Below are 16,149 nucleotides of genomic sequence, written 5' to 3' on the forward strand. Positions count from 1 at the left end.
CTCATTTACATGTGACTTCGCGAACCCTGCGGCTGGGACGGTAGGAGGTTCAAGTTGTACAGTAGCGAGCAAGCTGGCCTCTGGCGAAATCGGCATTGATTGGTCAGACTTTCGCCCGCACTGAAGGCTGCAAAGGACATGCCGTCAAGAATCCGAGGACAGCTTGTCTGCATAGATACAAAGCACAAGGCATTTCAAACAGCACAGTCTTTCGTCCTCTTCCCTCTCCAATCTCGGCTTCTGTCTCTCTGCTGAACTCGGTATGGACGTCATTGCTCGCGGATCAAGATAGCACAAAGCCTCCCACATTGTCGACACTTGTTCCCTCCGCACCGTCTCTCCCCTCCTCGTCGCACTTCGGCATCCCTACCTGTTCCACCCTGACTTTCAACTGAGCAGAGCGTCCACGAGGCTTGAGAGCTCGGTCTGCCGCAATGTCGCAACAGTACCCCCAGCAATATCCGCAGCAGGGTGTACCAGGTCAAGACGGTTTCGGTCAGCAGCCACCTTCGGAACCGAATTATGACAACTACGAGACCAACGCTCCGCCAGGGGTGCCGCCAGCTCCTGCTCCAGGCCCTGCGCACGGCGGTCGGAAGAAGCGTGCCTATGCCGGACAGGCCTATGAATTCGGGACAGGAGGAAACGCCGCGCTAGGAGGCCAACAACCAGCCGGAGGCGCATACCCTGCCTACTCGGCTCAAGCAGATGCGGCAGGATATCCCCAAGGAGGATACCAGCAGAACCCTGCGGCTGTCCAGCAGTCCGCAGCGCCAATGTACCCGGGTCAAGAACCTGTGCCGGCAATAGGGGGTTATCAGGCTCCGGCTCCGGGATACCCTGCAGCTGGGGCTGGCGGTGTGCCAGGAATGACACAACAGTTCGCTCAAATGGACATGTCTCAGAAGGCACCTGTCGCAGCTGCACCACAACAGTCACAGCGTGCTCTAGTCCTGAATCAGCTGTATCCCACCGACCTGTCCAACCAGCCCTTCAATGTTGTCGAGTTGGACTACCCTCCTCCACCAGCGATTCTCCCTCCCAATGTATGTATGGCCTATGCCGCACCTTCTTGCCCGTGTCTAACAATAAACCTAGACTAGTGTGACGCCTTCACCTTATGCCAACTGTCCGCCGAAATATGTTCGATCGACCTTGAATGCTGTCCCTACCACTCATTCCCTTCTCAAGAAGTCCAAACTCCCTTTTGCGCTCGTCATTCAGCCATATACATCTCTACATGATGTTGAAGACCCTGTACCGATCGTGCCCGATCAGGTTATCTCTCGGTGTAGAAGATGCAGATCATACATCAACCCGTTTGTGACGTTTCTGGACCACGGTCACCGATGGAGATGCAACATGTGCAACCTGACCAACGATGTGCCGCAAGCATTTGATTGGGACGCAGCCGCTCAGAAGAGTCTCGACAGATGGCAACGTCCTGACCTTAACCATGCGGTCGTCGAATTTATTGCTCCCCAGGAGTACATGGTCCGACCTCCTCAACCTCTCGTATATTTGTTCTTGTTGGATGTCAGCTACGCAGCGGTGACGAGTGGCCTCCTGGCCACGACAGCACGGTGTATTCGAGAGAGCCTGGATCGGATACCCAACGCCGATCGCCGCACTCGGCTGGGGTTTATAGCTGTAGACTCCAGTCTACACTTTTTCAACATTCCCCGGGATGGAACAGAGAATGCCCAGACTAGCATGCTTGTCGTAAGCGATCTGGAAGAAGCATTCCTGCCCACACCAGCCGATTTGCTGGTCACCTTGACAGAGTGCCGAGAGAACATTGAGAGTTTCCTCGACAAACTGCAAGAAATGTTTCAAAACACCCAGAATGGAGCATCCGCCATGGGTTCGGCACTGCGAGCAGGGCACAAGCTGATAGGACCTGTGGGTGGGAAGATGACAGTGGTCACTGCTTCGATTCCCAACATTGGAACTGGCAAGCTCGAAATGCGTGAGGATAAGAAGCTGCTGGGCACCTCTAAAGAGAGCAGTCTCCTGCAGACTGGCAACAGCTTTTACAAGAGCTTTGCAGTCGAATGTTCAAAACAGCAAATTTCGGTCGACATGTTTCTGTTTTCGTCGCAGTACCAGGACGTGGCCTCGCTGAGCAATCTGCCCAGATACACTGGTGGCCAGACCTACTTCTACCCCGGCTGGAATGCGGCAAGGGAAGATGACGCCATGAAGTTTGCCAAAGAGTTCTCTGACTACCTGTCGGCAGAAATCGGGCTTGAGGCAGTGCTGCGTGTGCGAGCAACTACCGGGCTGAGAATGAGCACCTTCTACGGCAACTTCTTCAATAGAAGCTCCGACCTCTGCGCATTCCCAGCGTTTCCAAGAGATCAAAGCTATGTCGTGGAGGTTGCGATTGATGAGACCATCACGAAGCCTGTGGTCTGCATGCAGACCGCTGTTTTGCACACGACGTGCAATGGCGAACGACGCATCCGAGTCATGACTCTGGCGCTGCCGACAACGCAACAATTGGCCGACGTCTATGCATCAGCGGACCAGCAAGCTATTACTGAATACTACAGTCACAAGGCCGTGGAACGAGTTCTAAACGGTGGACTGGACAGCGCCCGAGACATGATTGAAGCTAAGCTGATCGAGTTACTTGCCACTTACAAGAAGGAGCTGGCTGGAGGCAGTATGGGCGGTGGTGGCCTGCAGTTCCCTGCGAACCTCCGTGGTCTGCCCGTCCTCTTCCTTGCGTTGACCAAGAATCTGGGACTGAGGAGGTCGTCTCAGATACCGAGTGATATGCGGTCCGCAGCGTTGTGCTTGCTGTCGACTCTACCGTTGCCTCTGCTAATTCAGTACATCTATCCGAAGATGTTCTCACTGCATGACATGCCCGACGACGCGGGTACTGTGGACGAGAAGACAGGCGAAATCATCCTGCCACCGTCTGTGAACTTGTCATCGGAGAGGATTGTACCCTATGGCTTGTACCTGATCGATGATGGACAGACACAGTTCCTTTGGGTTGGGCGAGATGCTGTACCGCAGTTAGTGCTCGACGTTTTCGGAGTCCCGGACAAGAGCCAGCTCAAGGTCGGGAAGCAACGCCTGCCAGAGTTGGACAATGATTTCAACGAGCGAGTCAGGGCTGTCGTTTCCAAGAGCCGCGATCACAAGTCGAAGGGAGTGGGCAGCATTATTGTACCGCATCTCTACGTGGTCAAAGAGGATGGAGAGCCTGGCCTGAGGCTGTGGGCGCAAACGATGCTCGTGGAGGATCGAGCAGATCAGGGAGTCAGCTTGCAGCAGTGGATGGGCAGAATGCGTGAAAAGGTACAGTCGTAGGCCAGGAGCAAGCTAGGGAGCACGACGCTGACACTTTCGACAGGTCATGCAATAGATTCAGACTATAGCTTGCCCCTTCTCCATGGTGAACAGCAGGGAGGAGGAGTCTGGCCTCGTTTGCACTGGTGGAGGAGAGAGGGAGCATTCTGCTGTCCTCGACACCACGGGCGGCAAGCAGGGAGAGGATATCTATGGCTAGATAGCAAGGCTCGTCCCGCCCGACCGGCGTAGTCAGGGAGCTATTTCGAGCTTCCAGCACGATGCTTGCGGCAAATAAAAGGATGAAACACTGATCCGACAAGCTCGAACACAGCAGGCGGCGGGCAAGGGCTGTCGCACAATGGTGGCCCCGGGCCCGGCCAGGCCGCATGTGGTTAAGCGGGTGACCCATTCAAGCCGTTGGTTGCTTAGCCCAGCCAATGCGGGCGCCTATTCATCCAAACGTCCTTCAATTCGGCTGCAGTGTGGATGGGGATTCGACCCTTGAGTGTGAATGTGAAGCTGCTTCACTGCTCACAAGTGTGATTCCCACCCTTGTGATCACCTGCAAGCACCTTTCTCGTAGCTGCCGCGTTCTCGTTCTTCTTTCCAGCTCATCGTCCCTCTCTCATTGTTGAAGTCCTCCCTCATTTCAGCTGCGCCGTTGTACTCCGCAGCCCTGCGGCAACCTGACTACCCCACCATCTCAGATACCCAACAGCACCACCTCAGTTGACCGCCGCGTACGTTACCACTAAGAATAGCGCAGGGACGCAAAGCGAGACTCGCACGCGAGAAAAAAGACAATCAAGCGGACAGGTCAGCTCAACTTCAGCTTGTTTGTTATCGCACGACTCAAAGGGGGTGGTCGCTAACAAAGAGCCACAGGCTCTTTATTCTCAATCCGCTCTCAGCGAAGGCGCAGACCGACGACGATACTACGCGCCGCCAGTCTTGTCACACAGTCAACGTTATCTGCCTCTAGCTACCACATCGTATACTTGTCGCGCCTCAGATCGCAGCTACGAGCGCACCAACCCGGAAGCGCTACCCGCGATCTTTCTGCAATCACCCATCTCAATCTCTACAGCCTCCGAGTTGAGCGGAGCCGCTTCTCGTGATCAGAGCATCGGTTGGATATTGTCAGATCTTTGGAGTGCGAGCTAGAACATCTTCACTCATTACGCCATCGTCTCTGTAACGAGGCATACTCGTAAAGCAAGCAATATGGGACAACCTCAACAACAGACTGCTCCATCGGGTGGCTCGAGAAAGATCTCATTCAACGTCTCTGATCAATACGATATTCAAGATGTGATTGGCGAGGGTGCTTATGGTGTGGTCTGGTAAGTCATTGATTTATCAGCTTCTATGAGGGTCAACAAACCTGACTCCAGGGCAGCTCTGCTCTGCACAAGCCATCCAGCCAGAAAGTCGCAATCAAGAAGATCACTCCTTTCGATCATTCCATGTTCTGCCTCCGAACATTACGGGAAATGAAGTTGCTAAGATATTTCAATCACGAAAACATCATCTCCATCCTAGACATTCAGAAGCCACGAAATTACGAGACTTTCTCCGAGGTCTATCTTATTCAGGTATTTTCAACGGATATAGATTCCGTGCAATGGCTGATGTAGTTTTAGGAGCTTATGGAGACAGACATGCACCGCGTGATCAGAACTCAAGACCTCTCCGATGATCATTGCCAGTACTTCATCTACCAAACTCTCCGGGCCCTCAAAGCTATGCATTCTGCGAACGTCCTCCACCGAGATCTAAAACCCTCGAACCTGTTGCTCAACGCGAATTGTGACCTCAAGGTCTGCGACTTTGGTCTCGCCAGATCCGCTGCCTCGACAGATGACAACTCCGGTTTCATGACTGAATACGTGGCAACAAGATGGTATCGCGCTCCGGAGATCATGCTGACGTTCAAGGAGTACACAAAAGCCATTGACGTGTGGAGTGTCGGGTGTATTCTTGCGGAGATGTTGAGTGGCAAGCCCTTGTTCCCTGGCAAAGACTGTAAGATCGGCCCGTTCGTGTAACTCAGGTCAAGACTAATCCTTGCTTAGATCACCATCAGCTCACTCTCATTCTGGACGTGCTCGGCACACCGACCATGGAGGACTACTACGGCATCAAATCTCGACGCGCGCGAGAATACATCCGTTCTCTTCCATTCAAGAAGAAGATCCCCTTGAAGCACTTGTTCCCCAAGACTTCGGATTTGGCCTTGGATTTGCTAGAAAGGTTGCTCGCGTTCAATCCTGTAAAGCGTATCACTGTTGAAGAGGCATTGAAGCACCCATATCTCGAACCGTACCATGACCCTGATGACGAGCCGACAGCTGAGCCCATTCCCGAGGAGTTTTTCGACTTTGACCGCAACAAGGATCAATTGAGCAAGGAGGAATTGAAGGCCTTGATCTGGAACGAAATTATGCGGTGATTTTGCACTGGCAAAGCAGAATGCCCACTGGTCAATGAAGATGTCGCTTTCGACATGAAGGACTATCTTTCACAGCCCAGTACTGGAGATGGAGACCAGAGCATGGGCGTGATCTATCGGTGTTGCTGCTGTATGTCACCACTCAGTCATGTGCAACAGCCGAAGTGTTGAAGGCAAGGGCTAGACTATAGTCATTGTTGATGGAGCTTGCCGGAGATTGTGCTTGTAAATGTGCAGCCAGCAAGCATTGGGATGTCGAATGACTTGGACCACGTTGAAACAGACCGAGTTGACACGGAAAGATAGAAATGAATATGATCCGTCCAGCCTTGCTCCATTGCGTAATATAACACTCATACAACCGCTCACATTGGCACAGCAATCCAGCAACCACGCAGCACGCACGAATCCGTACGGCACGACTGCCTTTAGTGATGGATCCTATAAAGGGGGAAATCTGGGTAGGTACCTATGTGTAGTAAGTAACAGGATTACGGAGTACGGAGTACATGACTCCCTCCGACGTAGACCAATCCCTGGCCTCCAGCCCGGACCTCGGCTCCACCCCAACCAGTAGCCAAATCCAAAAATATGGTAATATATCATTGCTAGCCACAAAAGGCCCCGCAAATTCTGTCCCAAATCATCATGGATGTGAGGGCACTCTTAAAGTCAGTGTGGCCGAGTGGTTAAGGCGTGTGACTTGAATTTGCCGCGCTTGAGAGCCTCTCTGGGGAGCGTACTCTTCCCAGAGGGTTGCCTCCGGGCGACGGCCTTATGAGATCACATCTCTTCGGAGGCATAGGTTCGAACCCTATCGCTGACGTGATATTTTCTTTTTCTCTCTCCTTTTTTGGGGTCTTGGCTCATTGCTAAAGGGCAGATACTGTAGACTTTTATGCGACAAGTACGAGTACTTGTTTATACTATCTACCGTAGGTATAGTTATAAGAGATAAGTTGTACGAGGTATGTTTACGTGGTCGGTGGTTGCGCTGGAATGAGGGATATGTGTACTCCGTATGATTTACTCTGTACTTTATTGCTGTGTGAGCGAGCACATGGCCTTTCGCGTTGCGCATACGCAGTGTGTATGCGTGATGGGGAGAAAGCAGTGGTGATCTGATTCCTAGCTTTTTCAAGGATCAGGACTCACTCCGTAAAGCGAACAGCCCGTGGTGATTAGTATGATCAGTCAGTCGATCGCATCCAAGGGACGACGTAGCATTATGGTGTGCGCCCTGATGCGAGCCAGGTGGATAGGTCTGGTGACACGCTGTCTATCTAGGTACGTTCCACTGATGCATGTACAATCTGGACAACGATGATCCTACCGCAATCCATGATATTGGCTTTACTCTCTTCCAATTCAAGTAGTGAAACCTCCTACCCTCGTGCGATGTTCCCCTCCCGCTGCACACTATTGATCGTCAATCACGTGCAAAAACTTCTTTGCCTGCCGCTTCTCCCGTGCCGTGGCTGGGGGCAAGTCATAGTGGCTACTGCTCCGATAGTCCTGCAGATAATGGTACGTTAGATCCCTCAGATCTGCAGGCTCCATGTCCAGGTCCTTGAATGTCTTGGCTCCCTTCTCGATCGTCTGGTCAAGGGATTCTTGCTCCAGCTGGTCGGCCGTGATGATCGGCCACCAGATGACCTTGTTCAGGTAGTATAAGATGGGCTTGAGCAGGGCTTTGGGGACGTTGATGTGCCGGCGTTCCTTGAGGATTTCTTTGTCAACGAGTTCGGCAATCTCACGCATCGAGTAGTTTGTCGGGCCGTAGAGTTCGAATGTCTCGCCCGCGGTGGTGTCGTCGTAGCCGATGCGCTCGAGAGCCACGCCAATGTCAATCGCCTAAGTCACGTGTGAGTCAACGGTTCACTAAGGTTGGAAAGGTCATCATCCTACGTGAACTGGATTGAAGCGTTCTTGCATATTGTTGACGGTGAGGAGGTTCGTCACGCCCGCCAGACGGTGCAGCAGGGTGTCTTCGAAGCCGAAGACAGGCGCCGGTCTGACGATGGTGGTTTCGGGGAAGAGCTGTCTTGCGACTTTCTCTCCATATGCCTTGGTGACACGTCAGTTCAAGCGTCTTCCTTTGCCTCGTGGTGCGGCTACCTTTGTCCGGAAGAACTCCGAAGGCGAGTTCTCATCCGCGTTGTAGCTCGACATCTGGATAAACCGATCGACATCATATTTGGCCACCGCCTCAGCTATTCTCTCCGTGCCCTCCACGTTGACGTCCCAGAGACTGAAATTCTTGGTCGGATAGTTCTTCCCGATCAGGTTGTAGACAATGTCCGAATGCCGCACGCTCTCCTCGATGCTCTGAGTATTTCTCAAGTCAAATTCCGTGAACGACACTCTTCCCAGATCACCTGTGAGTTTGAGGTGTCTCTTCGCCATGTCATCTCGGTAGGGCACGACAACCTGACATCCTCGACGGGCAAGCCGTTGCACTATGTATCGACCAAGGAAGCCATATGCACCGAAGACGGTGACTGTGTGGCCGCCCAGGGAGGACCTGCCACCGCGGTGTTTTATAATGGGCTTGCCCGTGCGGGTGATGGCAATGTCTTGGACTGTGTAGCTCCGTCGTTGGAGGGGGGTGGGTTTGGGTTTGACTGAGCTGCGAGCTGTGCGGAGCGCGAGGGTGGCTTGACAGGTCTGCATTTTGAGATGCAGGGCCTGGGGGACAGCCTCAGCAGGCAGCGAGAGGTCGGGCTGAGGCCAGAATGAGCGGGAGTTGGGTGTGTTCGTACTTTGTGAGAGAGGTCAATTGCAGTCAACTTCGCGAAGCTCCACTCGAACTGGCATGGCGTCGCCGTCTTGAAGCTCCACGGCGCCTTGGCAAGTGTAGATGATCACGTGAAACTTACTACCGGCGTGCTGTTTTATCGACCACTCACTCTTTTCTCATCTTCGCGCACACACCTCTCTCTCTCTTACCATCTGACAGCGTCAAGTAGACGATGCTGTCTCCTACACTGTCTGCTGCATAAGCAGAATTTACCAGGATCGTCATTTCTGTGATTGCAAATGGATCCTCTGGTGTTTGGTTGCATGAAGAAAGATCGACATTAATGGTTGTGTTTGCTGAGCTCTCGTAGCTTGAGAGCCTCCGTCTCTTTATTTGTTGGCCGCCACCTCTCGAGCCGTGCCGTTTCAACTTCATTGCTCTGATATTGTGCAGTGCCCCCATTACTCGCGAGAGACTCCTAGGTTTCATGTTGCGGTCACAATAAGAAGGATTTCCTTGGGACTACCCTTGGGCACTGGTGAGGATTCCATCTGGGAAGACGCCAGAGGACAGTACTAGCGAGACGGCGCCTACGGTTGATGCTTAACTTCCTGTTGCTGGGCTCCGTGATGTTAGTGACGTATGCTGCGTCGGAAGTCTCTATACATCCACAACAGAAGAAACCGGCCCTGCAGTCCTTGCTCTTGTACACAAAGTGGCTCTTACCAGGTATGCTCCGAGGCTCCTCATTTGGAACTCCTGCTCCGGGCATCGAACATGTTCTTCAAACGAGGCCTCCGAAAAAGACGTCTGCTCGCGCAGGAGCCTTGTAACTGTGCCCAACGAAGCTGGCACGGTCTGCCCGGCGCACTTTTGCAACGCCATCCCTTACACATATGATCGCTTTAGCTTTTCAGATGCCCAATCCATGGCTGTACGCTTTTGTTGAGGTTGTTGTTCTCAGACTCATGCTATGCATGTGGACATTAGTAGTTGCGTCGCGTCACTCTAAGCTTCACACAATCGCTTTCAGTTGACGTTCCGACAGGACAGCCTCCAAATCCGCCATTTGCTTGGCAGGCAGCACAGTGGCGCAGTGTCGGCAAAGAACATATCTATCCTTGGTGTCCAAGAGTTTTTGGATCGCAACGGGGACTTGCTCGTATGGCTGTTTGGTGGGTTTTTCGAGACCCGCCTGCGAGAGGCAGACCTCGACGACAGCTGAGTCACAAGCAAGAGCTTCGAGCAGCTTGTGGATGAGTTGAGCACGCGAGCTATGGATGTCGCTATTGCCCTCATAGTTCTCGTGGTCGGCGAAGACGATCTTGCCGAGGTTCCGACATTTGAGGTAGCGCAGGCCTATTGAGAATTTCTCCAGTTCTGGCACTGGTAGATCGTCGTATTCGAAGTCATAAGGATCATCGACCACATTGGAGACGAGATCGACGTGCATTTCGATATCCTCTGCGAGTGGCGCACGCTCGTTGAATGCCCCCGCCAGGACGTTCCAGTCGAAGGAGCGGATGTGGAACTTCTTCATCGTGTCGCAGGCCTTGTGCCGGTCGGCCAGCTCGATCCACACCTCCGGCCAGATCCAGCTTGAATCTTCATTCCAAACACGCATGCGACGCATCCGCCCTGAGGCGTCCTGCAGGATGATGTCCTGGTCGTCCACGCGTTGCAATCTGTGCAGCGGGTCCATACCCATTAACACTTCGGCCAAGAGGTCGGTCGTCTCATCGTCCATGTGGCCATCGTACGTCTCGATTGTCAACTCATCCAGAAGCAAACCCCTGAAGCCGGTACGCAGAATGGTGACAAGGTCCGTCACATCGGCGCTCAGATCCAGAGCTCGGAGACGAGGTACGAACTGTGCGGCAGGCATTTCCAAGCCCCGGAAGCCCACAGGGAAAGGCAAATTTCGAAGGGTCAGAGATTGCAATCGAGCACATTGCTTGAAGACGGTCTCGAGGAGGTCTAGATCCGCACCGGAGCACTTCTCCAGGTATACATGTGTTAGCGATTGCGCAAGCGACCGGCTCCAATCCATCGCGCTGATTTCGTACAACCGCAGACGCCTCAGTTGTGGTGCAAGGAGTGAGAGCTGGAAAGCCTGAGGTCGGCTATAAGAACTTTGGATCTCGAGATCCTCGAGGACGGGGAAGCTCAGCCCTGCGGCAAGTAGAGGGGATAAATCATAGGGTTGGTTACGGTTGACATTGATGAAGAGGCGCTGCAGGCGGTCCCGACAGCCCGCCAAGCTGGTTGAAGCCATGACGCGTTCGGGAGAAGTGAGCATTGGGTCCTGGAATCGATATTGCCAGAGCAAGTTCACGTCAAGGGCTATTGGCCCGCTCCTTTCCAGGAGGAGTTGCAGACGATGGCCATCCTCCGGTGTCATAATAGACATTCGATTCCACATATGGCGCTGCCTCAGCGCAGCCTTGCGCCATTGCGAGCAGACTTGCGATAGACGGAATTTCTGGTCGACGTCGTGCGTGTCGACGTGCATGAATATCTGCCCGAGAATTTCGGCTGGGAGATGCATCCTGATGATGCGTTGTCCTTCTGAGAAAACCCCACGTTATGCACGAGCCAATATTATGGACTCCTTCCTCTGCAAAACACGCGGTATGGCTGTGAATATGGTAGTGCTTGCAACGCGGCCGTCCTGAAGCCTCTCCGGAATATTGAGCTGGCTGATGCTGATGATGTACAATTGGGGCCAGTATCAGATCTCCCTTCTGCATTAGCATGTCCCGTACAGAGTACGCACTCCGGAAAATCCTGAAAGTGTCAGCACCCATCTGATACTCAGAGTGTCATACTGTTTCATTGGTCGATGAAGGTCCAAGCTGATATCCGAAGATACTACGTATGCGCGGCTAGTGCCAAAATCGACCAAAGTACTCCGTACAGCGGTGATAACTCCAGAAGTCATCTCAACGGATTCGCCTGTTCCACCTGGCTAGATATGGACTGGTGTGTGTCCGGGAACACCTCGACCTGGTACGGAATGGGAAAGGTTCTGAGGTAAGAGGTAAGTGCGACCCCTACTTTGTTCTCTGCTATCCGGCAGTAGCTACGCCAAGAAGCTTGCGAGGTACTGTATTTGAGTCAGCCTACACAGCATATGTACTCCGTACCTCGTTCTCGTTCTCGTTCCCGTTCTCTATTCCGGCGGGCCCACCAGATCGGTTTGGTATGATCCACTTGCTCCGACAGTGGCTTGACAGTTTAATGTTGCAGTATGTAAGTCAAGCACCAAATTGCTTCCCACCAAGTTCAGTTCAGCAGTGTGTGCACAAGAACCGAGCTTTCGTGGAGCGGTCGGATATGGAATCTTATATAAGCCCGATGTCACTCGAACCCTCCAATGAAGAGGAAGTCGGCGGGTAGCCGTAGAATCAACTCTTATCCCTCGATCTTCTTGCACGCCTAGCAGTTGCCCAGCTGCTATCGCCAACTCTGTGCATGTAGGACGCATTGACCGATACCTATACCTGGTTCACAGAATGCCATCAACCATGCGTGCTCGGCTCCTTCAAACAACGCGGATGTTCCTTGAAAGTTACGATACCTGGACCGTCGACGCTCTCCTATCCGTGCGGAGTCCAACGTGCATCCACCATACCCTTCCAACTGACGAAGAGCGCTTTCCGTCCCGCAACAATACCGAATATGGAGCTTTCGTTCGGTCTCTCCTGCCCTTGTTTCGGAATTTTCGCTTGAGGATCGCCGAGGGAGATGATGTTGCGATCGACGTGGAGAAGCGGAGGGTTGTCCTTCATGCGAAGAGTCGCGCGGATACTGATGTGGGAGAGTATAAGAACGAGTATGTCTTCATGCTTACCATGACCGAGGACGGGATGTTGGTTGAGAAAGTCGTCGAGTTCCTCGACAGTGGGTACACAGAGAAGTTCTTTGGGAAGCTGCTGGCCAGCGACAAGGACTAGAGAGATGTCCATGGATTCGACCTGGGGTGCCGTATGGGTTGGCAATGGCGTCTCCCGTCCAAATCACGGCTCACAATCCTGCCGGCAGCCACCGCGCCAAATGCCACCCTTTACACATTCATAATTTGCACTCGCTGAAACTCTGCCAACAATCCTTGACAAAGCCATCCGCTTCTTGGCCATGAGTGTGTTGAATACAAATGGTTTCACAGTTAATGGGCGCATTGGAGGATAGGATCTGTTGCCACCCGTAGATACTCGGAAAAAACCACTCGCAAGAGAAAGGTTTCGCTTATCTTCGACCCGTCAAAACACACAAGTTCGAAGTGGTTGATGGTTCGAAGGCAGAGTTTTTGCCCCTTGAAAGCTATTTTTTAGCTGGGCGAAAGCCGATATCGAGGAGTTTTGGTCTTTTTCGGGCTTTTGAGGCTAGTGGCGTATGTGAGGCAGAAGGCAAAGAAGGGCATTAGCGTCTAGTGGGACAGTTCTCCCTGTAGTATATCATCTGCTCTGTACGATGAGAATACAGAGTACTCTAGGTATGCAACTATGGAGGTCAGCTCGAGTGCAGCGGTATTACAAGCCGTAGAAGTTGTCGCGGAGCATCAGTCAGGACTGAATACAGGATTTCTTAGGGGAGAAAAGCTCTAGAGACGCAATGATGCGAGAGTCAAAAAGTCGGCGTCCTCGTAACATCGTCTGCATCCAGCCACAAGGTGGTAATAGTGAATGCTAGGACAAGAAAGTCGTGACTGAGAGGAACACGACTTTCAGGCATTTCAAGCATTTCCCTATTACGGCGCAGCATTTATCGCCTCGGCGTCAGGAACAGTTCAGGTCGTCGCCGCTTTTGCCGGTGAACTTGACGCGCCGCTCAGTTGCGCCTGCTCGATATTGGATGGGAGTATTGACAGTGACCAGTCTCGCACTCTCAACCTCCCTCCAGCATTCTTCTCGCCTCCTTGACCTAGCCTTCATACGGGCCTGCTATCTCTGCTCCTGTCACCGTTGCGCAAATTCTCATCATGTCCAAGCACGATCCGGAGGCCATCTCCAACTTCCTCGCAGACCAACGGGATGAAGCACCGGACGCCTTGCAACACATCTTCATAACCTTTGAAGATCTTTGGGACCGCAAGCTATGGCATCAGTTGACAGACAATCTTCTGGAGTACTTCAAAGACCCAGCAAGCGAAAAGCAAAGACTGCCCATCTACAACACCTTCATCATCAGTTTCGCGGACAAGATCAACCAGCTCAAACTTGTCAAGTTAGCACTAGGTGCTTCAGCGCAAATCCAAGGTACATCCGACAGGCTAACATGAGATGACTGGCTTTCTGACTTGTCTATTAGATGACACCGAACGAAGTCGATTCCTAAAGACGCTCGCGGCCAGAGTCGACAAACCAGATTCAGAAGAAGCCCACGTCTACGCCATCACCGAACTAGCCAGCGTCTATCTGAGATTAGCGGAGAGAACAAAAGCGAGAGAACAGCTGGATAACGCACAGAAGACCCTGGACCAGTTCGACTTTGTGGAGAACGTGGTTCATGCAGCCTTTTATCGGGTCAACGCCGACTACTTCCAAGCCGAGAACGACTACACCTCGTACTACCGAAACTCCCTCCTGTACCTTGCTTGCATAGACGAGAGCAAGGACCTCACGGAAAAGGAACGGCAGAAAAGAGCATACAACCTGGCAATTGCGGCGCTGGTGTCAGATCAGATCTACAATTTCGGAGAGCTGCTGCTACACCCAATCCTGAGTGCTCTTTCCAATAATTATGCATGGCTAAGAGAATTGCTCTTTGCTTTCAACAGAGGCGACCTGGCTACGTTCGATCGCATGTCCAATAATCTCAACAATGACGAGACCCTTGAGTCACACCGCGAATTCTTGTGGCAGAAGATCAATCTGGCGGCACTGACGGAGCTGGTGTTTAAGAGACCACCGCATGACCGTGCAATGACGTTCAAGACCATCAGCCAGGAGACAAAAGTGAAGCCAGACGAGATCGAACACCTGATCATGAAGGCTTTGAGCTTGGGCTTGGTACGAGGCAAGATCGACCAGGTTGCCGAGGTAGCGCGAATCAACTGGGTGCAGCCTAAAGTGTTGGAGCGCAGTCAAATCGAGGGTATGCTCGACCGACTGAAGGAATGGGGCGGGAATGTCAACGATCTCGGCCACTGGATAGAAGGCGTTGGCAAGGATGTCTGGGCCTCGTAGTGGCGGTCAAAGACATGTTGATGCATCGTCAAACAGCATAGCTCTGGCGTTGGAGGCGGCGGACAACAGCCCAGACCTGGTAAAGCGTCTGCAACGGCGAAAAGAAAGACTTTGTAGCATTAAAGACCGGATGCGCAATCGAGTATTCCGTAACGCAAGCAAAATGGCCGAAGGAGCATTGCGAGTGAGTGTTGCACTGCGGCTCGTCAGCTTCACCATAGAAACTCCAACTCGGATTCAGTGCTAGCGAAATTTCGTGGATGTCCCCCTCTTGAGCTCTTTCCTCCACGCTCCACAACCTCGCAGGACAGTCACATACCATTCTTACACGTCTCGGCACAAGCTTGCATCGCCTCCGAATACGATCAGCACGCCATAAGCAAGCAGGATTAGACCTCGATGAGCCGGCGACGAAGATGAACTCCACAGCCACGACCTTCATCCGCGCATGTCGCGCAGGACCAGCGACGTCTCAGAGATTACTCCATGCACGAACAAAGACCCCTGTTGCAGGTACAGCTACGGGTACAACTTCATCTTCATCACGCGTTGGTCCCACCTCGAGCACGAGCACGAGATCATTAGCTTACCGCCACGGAACCCGGTTCGCGACGACGACGACGAGAGCATTCTCATCACAGCGCCTCCTCAAGCAGGCTGTTAGCCATAACCACCACAACCATGACCACTCCTCTGCAGGTCTAGACGCTACCATCCTCGCCGGCCGCGCATCCCCAACCAGTACACAAGACGGGGGATCCTTCTCCACACCATCACCTTCACATGCTTCAACACTGGTCGCCGAGACATCCCCTACTGCAGCAGCAGCAGCAGCAGCGGGCAAATGCTCCTCCTCCTCATATGATGCCGTCCTCCTCCCCTCGGACCTACCCCCCTCGGACCTCCTCTTCCTAAGCACCTCCCCCACGCAAATCGCGACAGTCACCCGCATCGGCACGATGCAAAAGACCGTCCGCGCGACCCGCAACATCTTGACCTTCCACGCCCCCTACCAAAAGTACTACACCCGGCCCACGCACGTCCTTGTGCACGACCCCCACAACCTCCTCCACGAGGGCGACGTCATTCGGTACGGCGGATTTCCTCCCTCGTGGCGCGCCCAGCGCGATGCGAGAGGCCAGATCGTGGTGAAACGACACAGGCCGCGCGATCGGAATGGCGTGGTCAAAGAGCTGGGCGTGCGGCATGTCGTGCGTGAGGTGGTCACGCCGTTTGGGGTGCCCGTGTCCCAAAGGACGGAGAGGGTCGTGGGCGGCGTGCCGGGCAAGTGGAAGGGCACGGAGGGTGAGGTCAAGAAGGTTGCGGTCAGGCAGAAGGGGCGGAAGGATGGGAGTAAGAAGGCGAGAAAGGGCGTCGCGGTGAATATGAAGAAGGCTGCTGCTTCTATCCCTCCACAGCCGACAGGTAACGTGTCGGTATGAGGAAGGAAAGGAGAGGTG

General features: G+C 53.2%; 7 protein-coding genes across 7 annotated transcripts; 5 read left to right on the top strand and 2 right to left on the bottom strand.

The window, feature by feature from the left end:
* Positions 1-434: 434 nt before the first annotated feature.
* Positions 435-3,327, top strand: A1O7_04251 (protein transporter sec24; the record flags this gene model as incomplete). Its single annotated transcript, XM_007758263.1, has 2 exons — positions 435-1,046; positions 1,099-3,327. 2 exons carry the CDS (start codon positions 435-437, stop codon positions 3,325-3,327), a joined length of 2,841 nt encoding a protein of 946 aa, XP_007756453.1.
* A 1,206-nt stretch (positions 3,328-4,533) lies between these two features.
* On the top strand, positions 4,534-5,761 carry A1O7_04252 (CMGC/MAPK protein kinase; the record flags this gene model as incomplete). The annotated part of the gene is made up of 4 exons (XM_007758264.1): positions 4,534-4,652; positions 4,709-4,904; positions 4,953-5,334; positions 5,385-5,761. The coding sequence occupies 4 exons, from the start codon at positions 4,534-4,536 to the stop codon at positions 5,759-5,761; spliced, it is 1,074 nt and encodes a 357-aa protein (XP_007756454.1).
* A 1,419-nt stretch (positions 5,762-7,180) lies between these two features.
* A1O7_04254 (NADH-ubiquinone oxidoreductase 40 kDa subunit, mitochondrial) lies at positions 7,181-8,434 on the bottom strand (the record flags this gene model as incomplete). Its single annotated transcript, XM_007758265.1, has 3 exons — positions 7,181-7,615; positions 7,670-7,828; positions 7,880-8,434. 3 exons carry the CDS (start codon positions 8,432-8,434, stop codon positions 7,181-7,183), a joined length of 1,149 nt encoding a protein of 382 aa, XP_007756455.1.
* Positions 8,435-9,516: 1,082 nt separating this feature from the next.
* Positions 9,517-11,049, bottom strand: A1O7_04255 (uncharacterized protein; the record flags this gene model as incomplete). Its single annotated transcript, XM_007758266.1, has 1 exon — positions 9,517-11,049. The coding sequence occupies one exon, from the start codon at positions 11,047-11,049 to the stop codon at positions 9,517-9,519; it is 1,533 nt and encodes a 510-aa protein (XP_007756456.1).
* Positions 11,050-12,028: 979 nt separating this feature from the next.
* A1O7_04256 (uncharacterized protein) lies at positions 12,029-12,457 on the top strand (the record flags this gene model as incomplete). Its single annotated transcript, XM_007758267.1, has 1 exon — positions 12,029-12,457. The coding sequence occupies one exon, from the start codon at positions 12,029-12,031 to the stop codon at positions 12,455-12,457; it is 429 nt and encodes a 142-aa protein (XP_007756457.1).
* Positions 12,458-13,482: 1,025 nt separating this feature from the next.
* Positions 13,483-14,689, top strand: A1O7_04257 (26S proteasome regulatory subunit N9; the record flags this gene model as incomplete). Its single annotated transcript, XM_007758268.1, has 2 exons — positions 13,483-13,759; positions 13,812-14,689. The coding sequence occupies 2 exons, from the start codon at positions 13,483-13,485 to the stop codon at positions 14,687-14,689; spliced, it is 1,155 nt and encodes a 384-aa protein (XP_007756458.1).
* Positions 14,690-15,105: 416 nt separating this feature from the next.
* On the top strand, positions 15,106-16,131 carry A1O7_04258 (uncharacterized protein; the record flags this gene model as incomplete). Its single annotated transcript, XM_007758269.1, has 1 exon — positions 15,106-16,131. One exon carries the CDS (start codon positions 15,106-15,108, stop codon positions 16,129-16,131), a length of 1,026 nt encoding a protein of 341 aa, XP_007756459.1.
* Positions 16,132-16,149: the final 18 nt, after the last annotated feature.

Source organism: Cladophialophora yegresii, assembly GCF_000585515.1.
Source record: "Cladophialophora yegresii CBS 114405 chromosome Unknown aczIN-supercont1.3, whole genome shotgun sequence".
NCBI classification, from domain to species: Eukaryota; Fungi; Ascomycota; class Eurotiomycetes; order Chaetothyriales; family Herpotrichiellaceae; genus Cladophialophora; species Cladophialophora yegresii.